A 15864-nucleotide genomic window follows, 5' to 3' on the forward strand; every position below is an offset into this window, starting at 1 on the left:
TGAGTGCACTTTAGAGGGTAGCACTGAGGCCGAATCTGCACATGGAGAGACACCAGGCACAAGTGGCCTGCAGCCAGGGCAGAGGTAAAGGACACTGCAGGTGCTAGCTCTCCAGAGGATGAAGTCATACAGGAGTTCTGCTACAGGATACAAAGATGAGGATTTTACTGTTGCAGTGTATTTAAATGCAGTGCCCGCAAAAACCACATATGATAGCCCCTGACAAGGGAGAGGCCATGTTCATGGTCCTCTGTGGATGATTGTAAGTTATCAGTTTTTTTGGGTTTCATTTATTTTTTTAGGGGGCCATTCAAAGAAGGCGTTAGCATTTTGCCCCTTGGTGTTGGAAGCTCAACTGTGGTTGCTTGTTTCCCTTTGGTGGGGCTTCAGTGCCTTACAAGGGGAACTTAAAGAGGTGACGGTTGCAACCCAGCAACATAACCCCAAAGTAGGTGCTATGTAACACCATTAGGGTAGATGTGAAAGACAGTGAAGGAGGTGCACCCATTGACTGTACCTTTATTATTAACAGAAACTTTTTGGAATGCTGCAGATTTGAAGTTGTGGACATCTACTGCCTGCAGGATTTCCCCAGCGCTGGACACTACGTGACCTTCAAGAACATCATTACATATAAAATTCTTCAAGGAGAAGTTTGAGGAGAAAAGAAACTTTCCACTTCTGAGAATCCACATGGCAGAGCTGCTGTTTACCCTGCCATTGCAATGGAACCGGGTTGGGGCAAGAGGAAGGAGAAGCGTGAGACAGCAAACTGCCAAGAACCAGTATTGTCCTGTGAGCCTTCTAATCCTCAGCAGACTGAACCAATGGAGGAGGAACCAGCAGAGGGACAACCAGGGGGTGGCAGCTGGTGAAGACGACCAAAAATAAGAGAGGGCCAAGAAGGAACCAAGCCAGTTCCCAGGCCAGTGGCAAGAGGCAACTCCCTTCCGGCACAGACGACAGGGACAGCTGTGGCTGAGGAAAGACAAGGGTGGCGCCTACAGAAGAAGTGGCAGAGTGCTATGGAGCTGAAGAGGAGAAACCCAAGCTCCAAAATATTAAAGAGGCCAGCGCACCCCAACTTCAAAGCAAAGAGGCCAACACACCTCAAGCTCTGGGAGGTCAGGAGCAGCGAAGCATTCAGTGCACCCCAGCTCTGGAAAGCTAGGAGCAACAACACCCTTGAGAGAGAATGCATTGGAAAGACTTCTCCAACGGAGGCTAGCTCCAATCTTGCTCTTTGCATGAACCACCTAATGTCAAATGGGTGGAACAATTCTAGTGGGCTGGACCAGGATGGTTTTCTCAGCCCAACACAAGTGAGATTATTTGCGAACACTATGGGTATGCAGGTGTACACCCAATGAGTGGAACTGTCAAAGACAATGAGTCTGGTGAGCATCGAACAGCTGTAAAATGGGTCGAAAGATTGCTTTCATTAATGTGCATTTTCTCTTATCCAGCAAGGAGGGAATGAACAGTCCCATAAGTAAATGTAATGGCATGTTTCAGGTGAGGAATGGAGTGCATTTGTTTGGGGTGACAATGAGGGAATGAAATTGAATAAGCATGATGGTGAGCGGGAATGGTGGATGGATATGTGGGGATGAGAGAGAGTGCATAGATAGAGTAGGATGGTGCACCCACAAGGTGAGTGGTGTAAGGAACAATATGATGGTTTAGACTTGAGAAGGCAGAGTGAGGGATTGACTGACTCCATCCTGAGGGTTCTTCCTTGATTGGTGCAAACCACTAACTCCTTCAAATTGCATCTTTAATTTGATCCTTTAAAAACTAGAATTGAGGCTTATGTCTTATGGGATCACATCATGAAACTGCCGCAGATTGAATTAGGAAACACAAAGTAAAATTATGCCATGATGGCTAAGTTAAAAAGCCATTGACAAATGTGTTGAATTTAATTTTGGGCTTCCACGTGATATTGGACATACCCAACCCCAGAGCATCTCCTAATTAACATCAAGGCCCTCAAGTCAATACCTCAATAAAGAGGAAACACTGGAGAAAAGTAGCATTAATAGGTAGTGAGCAGGAGGGAGTATAATAGATACATGGAATAGCAAATAGTATTTGAAAAAGGTGAATTTTGAACACCATTTCCATTAAACCTCATCAGTAAAACTAGAGAACACCGTTTCAAACTAGAAAACACAAATATAGGACAAAGTCTGTGACGGTCCCCATCAAGCCCGATAACCTTTAAAAGAGAAATTTGAACCTTCAGTTCATAGCACAACAAGATTTCACATTTTAAGACATTTATTGTAACAAAAAGACTAGAAGCACTTTTGACTAAACACTAATTTTGTAGGCAACTTATACTTCAAACTACAAAACAGAATTTTTAAAACCACTAAAGAAACACACTTTACAGGTATACTTTATAGTGCCCTTTATGTAGGTATTCAATTCTCCCAGAATCAGTCCAAAATAATTCTTAGCTCGCAAGGGTTTACTTCCAATCGTTTCCTTTCCTAACCTGGGAACTTTAGAACTATCTTTCATGGTGCATTTTTTCCTAGAGACTTCTCCCTCTAGCTAAAGCTCAGCAAATCTTTCAGCCTTATTTTAACTCGTTACGAATTTTGTCTTTTCAATCTGAGCATAAGCTCCCAACCGCATTCCTGCATGGCGAACCATAGACACTTTGGGCTTCTAGCTGCTCTTTTTCTCCAGGCCCCTGGCAGACTAACCGTGTCTGTAAGTTTTCAGAGATGTATTAAATCTTTTCCCTCTCAAAGTCCATCTCCATGACAATGTGGCTCACAAGAGCTTTGTAACCAGGTAGAAGTGCTGATTAGCCATCCTTAAGACTGCAACTCTTTTATCTTGGATAGTTTAAAGCACAATTGTTTACAACCTGATATCCTCCGCACTTTTCTGGAGCTTTGGAGGCTCTCAGTTTATGCACTGTTAACACACAGGCTACTGCCCTTGCCTCCAAGTGTAAACACCTTGTATCATCTTCCCAGCAAAATATTCTGGGCCCCCTTCAAACTCTAACGATAAACCACCCAGGCTTGATGTCAGACAGACCATGTCAGTCACTTGACCCCACTTCATTTTACCTTAAAGGCACAGTCACAAAACATAACAGCCTGATAAACATTATAACTGTAACAATACCAACAAGTTGTCACAAGTGTGATGAACACATGAAATGGAGTTTACTGGGGAAAAAATGCTGAAATCATTTGATCGACTAGCTGCAGTTTCCAGCTTCTTGAATAAGCTTGAATTGCTCAATACCCTTCTTTAGTCATGTCTTGTGATATTCTAGCAGATGATAAAAAGGATATTTTTTAAAAATCACAAACCTCTGTTCAATCTATCTAATCTGGTGTTGACATTGTCACAGGTCATTGGTAAACGAAGTCATTGGTAAAAAGGTAATTATTTGTTAATGAATATGCCGATGCACCACTGCCAAAGAAATATTTTGCTAAACTACATTTGGCACTTTCACAAAGAAAGATGCTGTTTGCTGAGGAACTTTGCCTCTCCTACATGACAGTCATCCTTACCTGTAGGCCTACGTTGTCTGCCTGCCCTCCTTTTACTAACTGAGAGATGAAGAGGCCACAGTTAAATTCCAAACCACCTCGCACACTCAGGCCAAGTCCTTCAGGATGTGTTCTGTCTAAACGCACCTCTTTCAATTTCCTTCAGGGAAAAAAAGACATTGATTTTCAGAGGTGAGCAAATTGAATTTATATAAGAGCCAATTCCTTTGTACATTGGGAAAGTAGATGTGCACAGCCTCAACCTATACATAACTACACTGCAGAAGTGGACAATTAGTTCAACAGTTTCTTTGAGCTTCAACTCCCATCCTTTTTAATTTAGTGAGCTGGTGTTTGAGCTTGTTTGCTGTGTACACATTATTAAGGCTTTAGATTTAATGCAAAAATATTTAACTTATCATATGCAGTTTCCTGTTATTTGTTTAGATTTTCTCTCTTTGTGTTACCATTTGGAATAAGAACGAGCAAAGTTCAATGGGCACACGGCCTCTTAATTCTCCTTCTGGAAATGACTGCTGTAATGTTTGCAACTGTTTAACATGTTAGACATTTATTCCTTTTTCTGATCTGTTTCAAGTAAAATACACCAATATTGGGGGAGAGAAATGGCAACATCACTTTTGCTCTTTATATTAATTTTTCTTATAAAATTCACGTTAGTGTTTGTAGAAGACGTGTGCCCTAAACCATCATGCAGACCTTGACAAACTTACATTTCTCACACTTCTTTTTTATACAAATGAAAAAATTGTAGGTTTTCATTAAAAAAGTGGAACAACATCATTGGGCTTGAATATTATAGGGTCTTCACTAATGTACTTCATGTGTATCTCTTAACTTTTGTAAAGTCCAGAATATACAGTAATATGGTGTCAAAAATGTACCAGGTTGGATATAGCTATCTACATTGAACACCCCTGGAAATTGAGAAGACTGCTGGATATATTGAGGCAGTTCTAGGGTCTTATAACAGTGAGGGGACAGTGTTCTTGCTACTCGTGAAGCTGGGTTGAAGGTTCTGGAATTTGGCAGCATTTGGTTGAGCGTCCTGAAATTCTGCAAAAATATTGTGGAGTCCAAGAATGTGGAAAGCAAGAGTTTGGCAGAATTTGAGAAGGTGGAGGCAGAAGGTGGGGAGGTACATACCTAGCTGGGAATTCCTACTTATCGCAGGAATGTCTATGTGATGCACGAGTTCTGATAAAACTGAGGAGCGTTGCTGAATTTTGACAATATTTAGGCAATTCTAGGCTTGGCAGCACTAGAGAGGGAATCCTGTGGTCTGCCAGCACTGAAAGTAGTGCAATAAAACCCATGTTTTATTTTGAAAATGGCTTTATTTATTAAGTGAACTGAAACCACCTGCTAAGTAAAGATTGAACAATAGCATTTTAAATTAATTAAACAGCTACTTGTAAGATGGCTGAACATTTGCATAGCTATACCTTACAAATTCCAAAGCCATGATAACGGAGTCAGTCTAACTATGAGTAGCCCACCAGAGAAAATAAACTTAGATGAGTTTGAATGACCGATCTCTTGAACCATTCACAAAACATCCAGATATCACCTGGGTATTCAGCTGGGTGCAGACCAAGCCAATAGACGCAAGCATTTTGGACAATGGACCCTGGCTGAGAAGGGAACTTCTAATAACCTAATAATTTCTAGAAATTGGACCTGGAACCAGCTTGCTATGACCGTATTTGGGTAACTAGTCAGCTTGTGAGGGGTGATCATGTGTTGAGTGAACTAATCCTCTTTATGTTTTAAGAAAACCCAATTCAACGCTGGAGAGCTCAGAAGTTATGGTTCAAAGTTTGGGTGCTGGCTTGCTACCATACATTGTCAGCCTGTTCTCATGCAAGATCAGCTTGCTGCCATTCATGTTCAGACTGCTGACATAATTGCTGTGGATACCAGAGATGAAAGAGGCTTGGAGGGAGTCACAGTAGTCTAGCCATCTGTCTTCTAACACAATTAATAGGATTGTTGAGATGCTACTCCAGTGTAGTCACACAATAGGGCACAAAATTGCTGTCTCTCTCAGGATGACAGCATTCATGCTCCCAATACTGCCACACTGCCAGTGCTCTTGTTGTTGTCTGTCAGCTAGCTAGCCCATCTGCTGCCACCAATGTTGAGATAGGGCGGGGAGAAGCAAGGTCTCTTAGGGCTACAGCTTCTCGAGGTTGTCCTGCAAGGCCATCTGAACTGAAAATTGGCAACTTTCCACCAGCCAAGCTCCAACCACAAGGGCAATAATAAATGGAATGAATAATAGAATGCAGAAGGGTAATTAGTTGATGTTTGCATGTAATGTAGAATGGCTTGATTGTCTAACTTTGGTTTGAAATGTTTATTTTGTGGTAACTTTCATTTTGCAATGTAGCCAAGCAGATGCTGTGATCGTTAGTAACAGAGGCAATGTAGCTGGTGGGACTGGTGGTAAATGGGGCATTGCGGTTGCATTTACTGGTTTCATGGTCAGATGAATTGATTATGGATGACTATGTTGGTTGCCTCCTCCCTTCCTCTTACTCCTCTTCTTCCTTCTCCTTGTCCTCTTTGGGAACTTTGGAAACTGAAGAGTGGAATAAATGTCAGAGTCGGGGTGTGGAATGGGGGGATACTGAGTGGGCTGCCTTATAACCTCAGTGCTGGGATCACTACACAAATTATTTGGTTTCAGGAATGCATTTCCATGTGACCAAATTTGCAAATGATACCATTCCATGAGATGCACTAAGATTAGAAGAAACAACCCAGAAACTAAAGAGAAAAATTGGATAAATATGCAAGTGGAAAGAGCAACGGTAGTTGAAATTTAATGCAGACACATGTAAAGTGCAACACATTGGACAGAAAAATAGACAACAAACATACTTTGAGAATGGTTTTGAAATACTTAAGGATTAAACTGAAAAGAGCCTCGGATTGTTCGTAGACTCAAGGCTAAACATGCCCAGCCGATGCAGAGCAACAAGGAACAAAACTGATAAGTTGTTGAACTAAACAGGCAATACAATCAAATATAAATCAAAAGGGGATAACTCAATGGTCAGACAGCACCTTGAATACTGCATATAGTTTTGATCACAACAAAGAAGAAGCCTTCAAGTATTAAAAGAAGTGTCTAGAAGAACGATAAGCTGGCTCCCCAGAATGAAGGATCAGAGTTATGAGGAATTTGAGTTTTTCAGTCTTGAAAGGAAGTATGCCAGATGTGATTTTTTTTTCTTTAAATTCAGGTATGGGATGTGGTCAGCACTAGCCATGCCAGCATTTACAGCCTATCCGTAATGACTTGAGAAGGTAGTGGGGAACCACCTTCTTGAACCATGCAATTTATGTGAAGCAGTGCTGCTAGTAGGGAGTTACACCATTTCGACCCTGAAGGGATGAAGTATCGTAATATATTTCCAAGTCAGGGTGGTACGTAACTTGGAGGTGGTGGTGCTCCCACAAGCCTGCTGCTCTTTTCCTTCTAGGTGAGAGAGATCATAGATTTGGAATGTGTTTTCAAAGAAGCTGAGAGAAGATGCTGAAATGTACCTTGTAGATGCGTCAAACTGCAGTCATGGTATTCTGATCGTGGAGTAGTATATAAGGTTGTTAAGGGTATAGAAAAAGGAGTGGAACTAGGAGATAGGTTAAAACTAGTGAGGCAATTTTAGGATTAATGTCAGGAAGTCCTTCTTCATGCAAAGAGTGATCAACACAGAATAAACTTCCAGATACAGTAGTGGATGAAATGTCTGTGGAATCATTTGAGAAATAATTGTTGGCTAGCATGGGGCATGTTAGGATCTCTCTTGGACCATACATCAATTTGGGCTAAACAGTCTTCCTCATTCATTATTAAACCATGATCAAGTATTACAGGAGTTAAATCCATTGTCTAGAAAACTTAATTAAGTAATATGTTGCTTTAATTAATTCCTTCTTTCACAGACCCAAGATGGGTGGTAGGGATGAACCAGAGCACTATAGGCCAATGAGTCTAACAATCAGTGGTAGGGAAATTTTAGAAAAAATTCTTAGCGACAGAATTAATCTCCACTTGACAATGAAAGGATTAATCAAGGATAGTCAGCGTGGCTTTGTCCGGGGGGAGATTATGTCTAACAAATTTGAATTTTTTGCAGAGGTTGCTAGGTGCGTAGATGAGGGTAGTGCAATTGATGTAGTCTACATGGGCTTCAGTAAGGCTTCTAACAAGGTCTCATATGGGAGACTGGTCAACGAGTTAAGAGCCCATGGGATCCAGGGCAATTTGGCAAATTGAATCCAAAAATTGGCTTAGTGGTAGGAGGCAGAGTTGATCGTAAGTTGCTTTTGTGACTGGAAGCCTATGTCCAGTGGCGTATTGCAGGATTTGATGCTGGGTCCCTTGCTGTTTGTAGTGTACATTAATGATCTAGACATGAATATAGGGGGTATGATTAGTAAGGTCGCAGATGACATGAAAAACGGTGGTGTGGTAAATAGCGAGGAGGAAAGCCTCAGTCTACAGGATGATATAGAAGGGCTGGTCAGATGGGCAGAACAGTGGCAAATGGAATTTAATTCTGAAAAGTATGAGGTGATGCATTTTGGGAGGACTAACAAGGCAAGGGAGTACACACTGAATGGCAGGACCCTAGGAAGTACAGAGGATCAGAGGGACCTTGGTGTGCATGTCCATAGATTCTTGAAGGCAGCAGGACAGGTAAATACAGTGATTAAGAAGACAAATGAGATACTTGCATTTATCAATCAAGGCACTGAATACAACAGCAGGGAGGTTATGATGGAGTTGTATAAAACATTAGTTAGGCCACATCTGGAGTAGTGTGTGCAGTTCTGTTCACTATAGGAAGGATGTTATTACACTAGAGAGGGTGCAGAGGAGATTCACCAGGATGTTGCCTGGACTGGAGTGTTTCAGCTATAAAGAGAGTCTAGGTAGGCTGGGGTTGTTTTCCTGAGAGTAGTAAAGGCTGAGGGGCGCCTGATTGAGCTGTACAAAATTATGAGGGACATAGATAGGAAGAAATTTTTCCCCTTAGTGGAGGGTTCAATAACCAAGGGGCATAGATTTAACGTAAGCAGGAGGTTTAGAGGGGATTTGAGGAAATTATTTTCACCCAGAGGGTGGAGGGTATCTGGAATTCACTACTTGAAAGGGTGGTAGAGGCGGGAACCATCACAACATTTAAGAAGTATTTAGAAGAACACTTGAAATGCCATAGCATACAAGGCTATGGGCCAAGCGCTGGAAAATGGGATTAGAGTAGATAGAGGCTCAATAACCGGTGTGAACACAATGGGTCAAAGGGCCTCTTTCTGTGCTGTAAAACTCTATGACTCCATGATTCTAGATACTCCATTTTTATTTTAAAGCTTGAAAGAGATAACAGTAAAGCCATTAAGCAAGCAAGCTCCCATCGTATAATTAAATAGTTTCAGAATTCCTGGTGTGGTTATATAGTCACTCAAGCAACCCGTAAAACAAGGAAATTAGCTATTCAACAATTCAACATTGTTTCTCTTCATAAAAAGCTTCTTATCGTAGCAAGTTCCACTGTATGATCCCAAGTGAACACATTACTGTATAAAACATGGATAACAACTGAAAGCATTGTTTGGGCAAAAGCATTTCCAAACTGTTTTAGTAGAATTCATTCAATATTAGAAAGCTGCCCTTCTTTTTGAATGTGAGAGAAAGTTGCTTGAGTCAGTCGGCTTATTGTGCTCACCTAAGAGTGTTATCTGACTTTTTAACTTGGCAATGTGCTTCACTATAAAGGAGATTCTGCAATCTCATGGTCCCAGGAGGGTGCCACACTCACATAGCGAGTACTGATTCGTGGAATCATCCCTTAGCATATTACTAAAAAATGTGTGTATTAATTTACTTATTCTCTTTCATTCTCCAACATTTTTCCTGATATTATCCTGTATGTTTTATGACATTAAATGAGCTGTATGAGTTTTTGTTGAAGTGCAAATTCATGCCGGAGTATGGTTTCAGATGTCAGGTGTTAGCATGAGTGCAGTGAATGGTCATCAACATTATGCAGAGCAGGCAGTTTGTTCCCTCTGCGAGGGACTAAGACCTCACACTGTATATTTTCATAATGTATATAGATATGTTCATTGCTATTTCTAAACTGTTAAAACTGAACAAAGACCTTTAAAATGGCTGATGCTATGGGCGGAATCGTCCCAGATTTGCACTAAGTGCGGTAGCGGGCATGAAAAGCAATGTTTTACCCGACGGCCTTAATGGCAGGTTTTCACGCCACATTATCCCCTTCCCGCTTCATTAATTATGCAGCCACAGGAAACACACCCTCTCGCTGGTGGGCAGCCTCTGAAATGCTTGCCAAGCCGTTACCTCACCGTTTCCTCACTCCAGGTGCCATTTCTAAACTGCAGTTGCGCACACAGTTCTCAATGCTTGCAGCCCAGGACTGTTCCAATGAAGACATGACCCTGAAAGCCAAGAAGAGTTCAAGGACCTTTCACTGGAATACCTTTTGGAGACCCGCCAAGATGTCCTCTATCCCTGCTCTGGCCGCAGGAGGTCCAGCAATCTCACCATTCCAGCTTGGAAGGTGGTGACAGTGGTGGTCAGTGCCAACACTGCACAGAAGAGGTCAGCCATCCAGTGCAGGAAGGGGATCAATAATCTTGTAGGGGTAAGGGAACCATCTCATATTCTAAACACTCACACTCACAAGGCCATCACACATTCACTGGCATCCCACTCACTGCCAGCTCAAGGGACATCACCAATCCCTCTCTCACACAGACCCTCACATCTCCTCTTCTGGAGACTGTCTACTCAGCCCTCACCATCTTGAGGCCACTTGCACGGATCAACATGAGCCCCCACACACACCCTGGAATCACTCATTCCCCAGTACAGCACTCACCCTGCAGTCTCTTCCCTTGCACGAGCCAACTTCTTCCCCTCCCCCCAAGCAAGCCCTAGCCCTGCAGCCATTGAGAAGTTACCCCTGCCTTACAGCTGGTCTGGTAGGTAGAGACCTGTCTGTGAACCCCTCTCTAAAAGTGATGTGGTGCTGCCTGTGAAGCCTGGCACTGATGACTGCGAGTGCTGCCTGAAGCAAGGTAGGCAAATAAAACTCAAAGTCCTGAGTGAATTGCAACTCACCAGGTGCACATCACTTATGCACAATTGTGAAACACCTCAGTGTGTGCCTGGATATTCCAGCATGGGGGGATGATTTTGATGAGCAGGGCTTATAACGAGATGCTAAAGTATTGAAATTAGGTTCCAGACATTGGATGGTGGGAAACGTAGCCCGCCACTGACGGGCAGAGTAGGTGATTGCAAACTGGTTTCACAATGGTGTAAAACTGATTTTTGGCCTTCTTGCCATATTGTTTGCTCATGCTGCCAAACACGCCCACCACCAACAGGAATGAAAAATTCCACCCTATGTCTGTCTGTGACCCCTGAACAAATGAAGTCACTTTAGCAGTATTAGGAAAACTCACCCCTCATTATCTCTAAGGAGCCATTAATGATTCCCTGTGGACTGTGCAACCCAGCTTCAAAGAGGGCTATACAAAGGCCAACTGCATTTAATAACCCAGACTGGCCAGGAGGAGAAGGATTGTCTGCTAAGACAAAGGACCCGCAAACGTTCTTTCAATTCCTAATGGCTGAGAAATTTAACAGTCTTTGGAATCCAGACAATGGATACACATCCTTTCCAAAGGTCTGGTGGAGAGGTGGGAGTCATGTGACATGGGCCTCTGGCTTGTGGCTTATTTCCTTGCTGAACTACATAGCTCAGTCTGCTGTTTACCATCTGATTAGCAGCCTTACAGAAAAGGAGCTCTGCCCAGGTTGAATAACTGGCCCCCTCTACACTGCTGCTGCAGGAAATTCTGTACCAATGCCTATAAGACTGATTCATCTCTATGTGTCTATCTCATTTTGTGAAGTCCACACCACCAGTTAAGTGAATTCTACAACATCAGTTTACTGCCCTCTGACCTCCGTGAAGGAATACCTCATTGTGACTTTGAATCCAGACTCTGGAACCAATATTTAGTTTCTCTGTTGTCTCTGCACTTTAAAATCTCCTTTTCTCTATCCCTCACTTTACTGTCTGAGTGTGGAGGCAACACTGTGACCCTGCATCCCACCCCCTTTTTTTTTTTGCATTTTGAATGTGTGCAATAAATTAACCTTTTTTTTAGTCCATCCTATCTCAAGTTTGTTGTGGGTTATTAATAGAAAATTGGACCACACAAAAGCCGAGGGGTTAGGAAATATGTCACCGTTTATAAAGAGGGAAACTATTCAAAACACATTTCTGTTTATAGACAGGTGGTGACAGGAGAAACTCCAGTCCATAACACCTCAATCAGCACACAACACTGATTTAACACCATTACTGCCATTTTGGAGTTCAATGCTCCAGCTACTATCCTCTCTTAACCTCGCAAAGCTGAATTCACGTTCGGCAAGAGGAAGGAGCCCTAACCAGTACTATTTGAAGGCATGGTCAACTATTTACAGATTAGTTTCTGGTTCACTTCTTGTGGCTGTTTCTTCAATTCTAGAAGTGTTGGCGCTTTCTATTATTGTTCAAAGTAGCAAACGTTTACAATGCTGTGGCAGGTGCTGAAGGCCTTGGGCCTGACTTCAAAACTTCTATACAAACCTTTCCATATTGCAAAAAAGAGAATTCTCTTAGTGCCTGTCTTCCATGTGCCTTTACCTGCTGCAGTATTCCGACGTAGTGCTAATCCAGTGGCTGCAACAGGGTTGGTGGGTGGCCAGTGACTTTCAGTGGAATAGACTGCACATGACCTTGGTGGAGGATCTCAAAAATCTATGAGCCTAGAAGGCTCAGCTTCACACTGCATCACCTCAGTACTGCCAGCAACAGCATGGGCACAGGCAGAGTGAGAGGGTGAATGTTGTCTTTTTGAGAGTGGACAGGATGTTTGTGCTCCAGAGAGACACTGTCACACGTCCAAGATGGCGCCTCAGTCATCCTAGTAATCTGTCAGTGGAAAGATTGCTGGAGAGCTGCAAAGCCCTGTAAGAACATTTGCACAATGTGTCATGATGGCAGCAGCCTGTACTTGCATGGCTGCATGATGACATTGTACAACTTCAGTCCGAGCTTCCATTGCAGTATTATGACTTCTGATGGTTTCTGCTTGTGCTGCAATTGGAAGTTAAGACATTGGCCATCAGACAGGCATCATGGTAGGGTCCACATGCTTGTTGATGAAGTTGGCCACCACTTTCTTGCAGGAAAGGATAGGCTCCAAGCTCTGGGCAAAATATGTGCCAAGTTAGTGCTAGATTCCATGCTCCTTGACATTGGCTGCAGGCTTTCTGACAGGCTTCTCAATGTACTGAACATTTTGTTATGCATACATATCAATGTTCTTCCATCGACTGGTCCATCAAAGTTCTCATCTGAGTCCTCTGCAGCAGACCCCATGTGCAATCTTGCTCTCCAGTGAGCTGGCGCTTGTGTTATCCTTACTCCTGCCCTGGAAGCAAGCAATTCTCACCACATGCAAATCCTGTTTCTATGTTAGCCTCTAAATTAAAACAAATATATCTGAAATTGAGTGATGGTAAGTCTTCATCGCTGACTTCTTCCTGTTCCCCCACTGCCTAGTCAGATTGCATTTCTTGTGTATCTGAAAGGGCAAAGGAATAACGTGAAGGATATAGCGCAGAGAGAGCAAGTACAAGGTGCATGTTTATATAATCTGGAGATTATAGGTCATAAGAGAGTATGGGATGAAGGGAGCTGGAATGTGAGAAGTGTATTAGCTATGAGGATATGATCATCTTCGATGGCTTCCGCTTCTCTGCTGGCTACAGTCTCAGCAATGAGTATCCCAAAAATGCCCAGCACTGTCTCTTCCATTGGGGATAGGACATACAAACAGGTATGGCTCCCTTACAGTTAGCTCCTGCTGCCTCACACTGTGCGTGACCTTGTCCTGTAAGAGAGAAGGAAATGTGTCAGTGAGTGTCAGGCAATCTGTTTGAGTGATGGAGCTTTCATATTTGAATTGCTAGCAGTGTGTGCTAGCTGTAATATTTGGGTGTGAGGCTTAAATTGTGAGGTTGTGGTGAAGTAAATGAATGTTAGATATGCGTCCTGATTGGAAGAGATTGTTGGTAACTGAGTGATAGGGGTGTGGTGAATTGAGTAGTGTATGAGGCTAGTGGCGCAGTTACTAGGATATGCATTTGAAGATGTGTTCACTGACCTTGACCACTTATGAGGGATCATTGGATTCTTGAGGCACTGCATCCAGATCCATGTGGTTTGATTCCTAGCACTGACTTCTACTGTTATCTGCTTCTGAGTCATATCTAGAGGGCCTCCTCACTCCTGCAGATACAGGGCATCTCTCCTACTTTCCACCTCCTCCAAAGGCTGCCAGTGCAACATCCAAAAAACCTTGGATGCCACATCTCCCATGTTGTACCATTACTCAATATTCCACAGGTCAGGTTCACTTCCAGCATGACTGTCAGCAGCTGCCACAGCCACAAAGCACTACCTCTTTAACTCTTGAGTACAAACACGTTTCCATCTGTTTCAGATGAAGTTACATTGTTTCATAGTTTTGCCATTGTGAGATTTGAACTCTTGATCTTGGGGTTACAAACCCAGTACCATAACCACTTGGCTATTTAGGCCAAGCCCCACCACCTCTTTAACTCTTTCGAGTACAAACCCGTTTCCATCTGTTTCAGATGAAGTTACATTGTTTCATAGTTTTGCTATTGTGAGATTTGAACTCTTGATCTTGGGGTTACAAACCCAGTACCATAACCACTTGGCTATTTAGGCCAAGACCCACCACCTCTTTAACTCTTTCGAGTACAAACCTGTTTCCATCTGTTTCAGATGAAGTTACATTGTTTCATAGTTTTGCCATTGTGAGATGTGAACTCTTGATCTTGGGGTTACAAGCCCAGTACCATAACCACTTGGCTATTTAGGCCAAGCCCCACCACCTCTTTAAGAGGTACAAGCTAACTTTTAGTGCAGATGAGGTTTAATTGGTCTAGACACTCATGGCATTGGCCTCTTACTCAGGTATCCAGCCAATCAACAGCACAGCTAGAATTGCTGGTTGAAGTTGGTGTGTTGTCTGCACTGTAGTCAATCAGCAGGGATTAGTCATGCATTGTGATCCCTGTGCCTATTTTTGTGGGCTATCAGAGTTAGTACTCTTCATATCAGCAAATTAATTAATCATTGTAATATCACAGCAGACCTGTTGACCATCCTCCCTAAACATCCAGGGACTTATATTTTTCAACAGGACCTCAAGCTTATGAGGCTGCCTTGATCAACTTTATAACCATTAGTACTACCTCTGCACAGACTATTATTAAAATTTGGGAATGTTTTGGTTCTTATCATATAGAACCTAACCACACATAAATATAAACATAATTTAATATAAATATCTTTCCTTTGTGCTTGGAAAGTACATTAAAATATTATGAGAATTTGCTTAGCACAGTAAAAAGTACAGGAAAAAAGAGTGATCGAGGCAGTGAATTTTCTCTAATTATGAAAACCAATGGATTTTCTTATAAAGAGAATGTCTAACTCACAAGGATTGGAGTTATATTACTATTTTAAAAATTAATTATGCCTTGGTTTCCTTCTTACAATCTCCACCTTACCGTGATCGTTTTGGTGTCAGGTTATCATATTCCACTTGGTGTTTTAGTGGAATAAGTGGTCGGATAGCATCAAGCATTGGCAGACGACTTGGTTCATTTATCACCAGTTTTAGGTCTCCAACCAGAACAGGGAGATCCATAGATCTGAGAGACAGAGAAACAAAGTTGGCTAGAGTTAAAACAATACATTCTCCATTTCTGTTTTCCCCCCACTTTATCTCACCATAACTCTACTTATTGGACTCACTTTATCCATCTCCAGACTTTTCTGTCTCTTTGAACATTTATACTGATAGTGCCAATTGATTCAACAATGATCATTTCACTATTTTGCACAAAGAGATACTGTCTCATTGAACTTCCCCCTTCCCCATCTCACCAGCCTTTGCAAAATGACATATTCATTGTGTGCAGAGGGAACATAAATGTGGATGCAAATATAATTTTCACAGAAATATTAAAACCAATCTAAAGTTATTTAGTAATCAACTATGTTTCAGATCATTAACGTATTTCATTGACAGCATTCTTTCACAATATTAAGCCATCCCATGTTACCCCTAGTCAATTTGGTATTCCAGTACCACAAAAATACAATTAAAGGTA

The 15864-nt window shown here is 42.2% G+C and overlaps 1 protein-coding gene across 1 annotated transcript in view; it reads right to left on the reverse strand.

Annotated features, from left to right (window-relative positions):
* The window catches only part of ush1c (Usher syndrome 1C), a 277466-nt gene that overhangs the window by 214360 nt on the left and 47242 nt on the right, over window positions 1–15864 (reverse strand). The window contains exons 3-4 of the mRNA XM_041198034.1: window positions 15259–15402; window positions 3549–3687 (exon numbers count right to left, since the gene is read on the reverse strand). Of these exons, the coding sequence (XP_041053968.1) occupies window positions 3549–3687; window positions 15259–15402 (283 nt within the window). The remainder of the gene's footprint in view (window positions 1–3548; window positions 3688–15258; window positions 15403–15864) is intronic.

The sequence above is a fragment of the Carcharodon carcharias genome, chromosome 10 (genome assembly GCF_017639515.1).
Source record: "Carcharodon carcharias isolate sCarCar2 chromosome 10, sCarCar2.pri, whole genome shotgun sequence".
NCBI lineage: Eukaryota > Metazoa > Chordata > Chondrichthyes > Lamniformes > Lamnidae > Carcharodon > Carcharodon carcharias.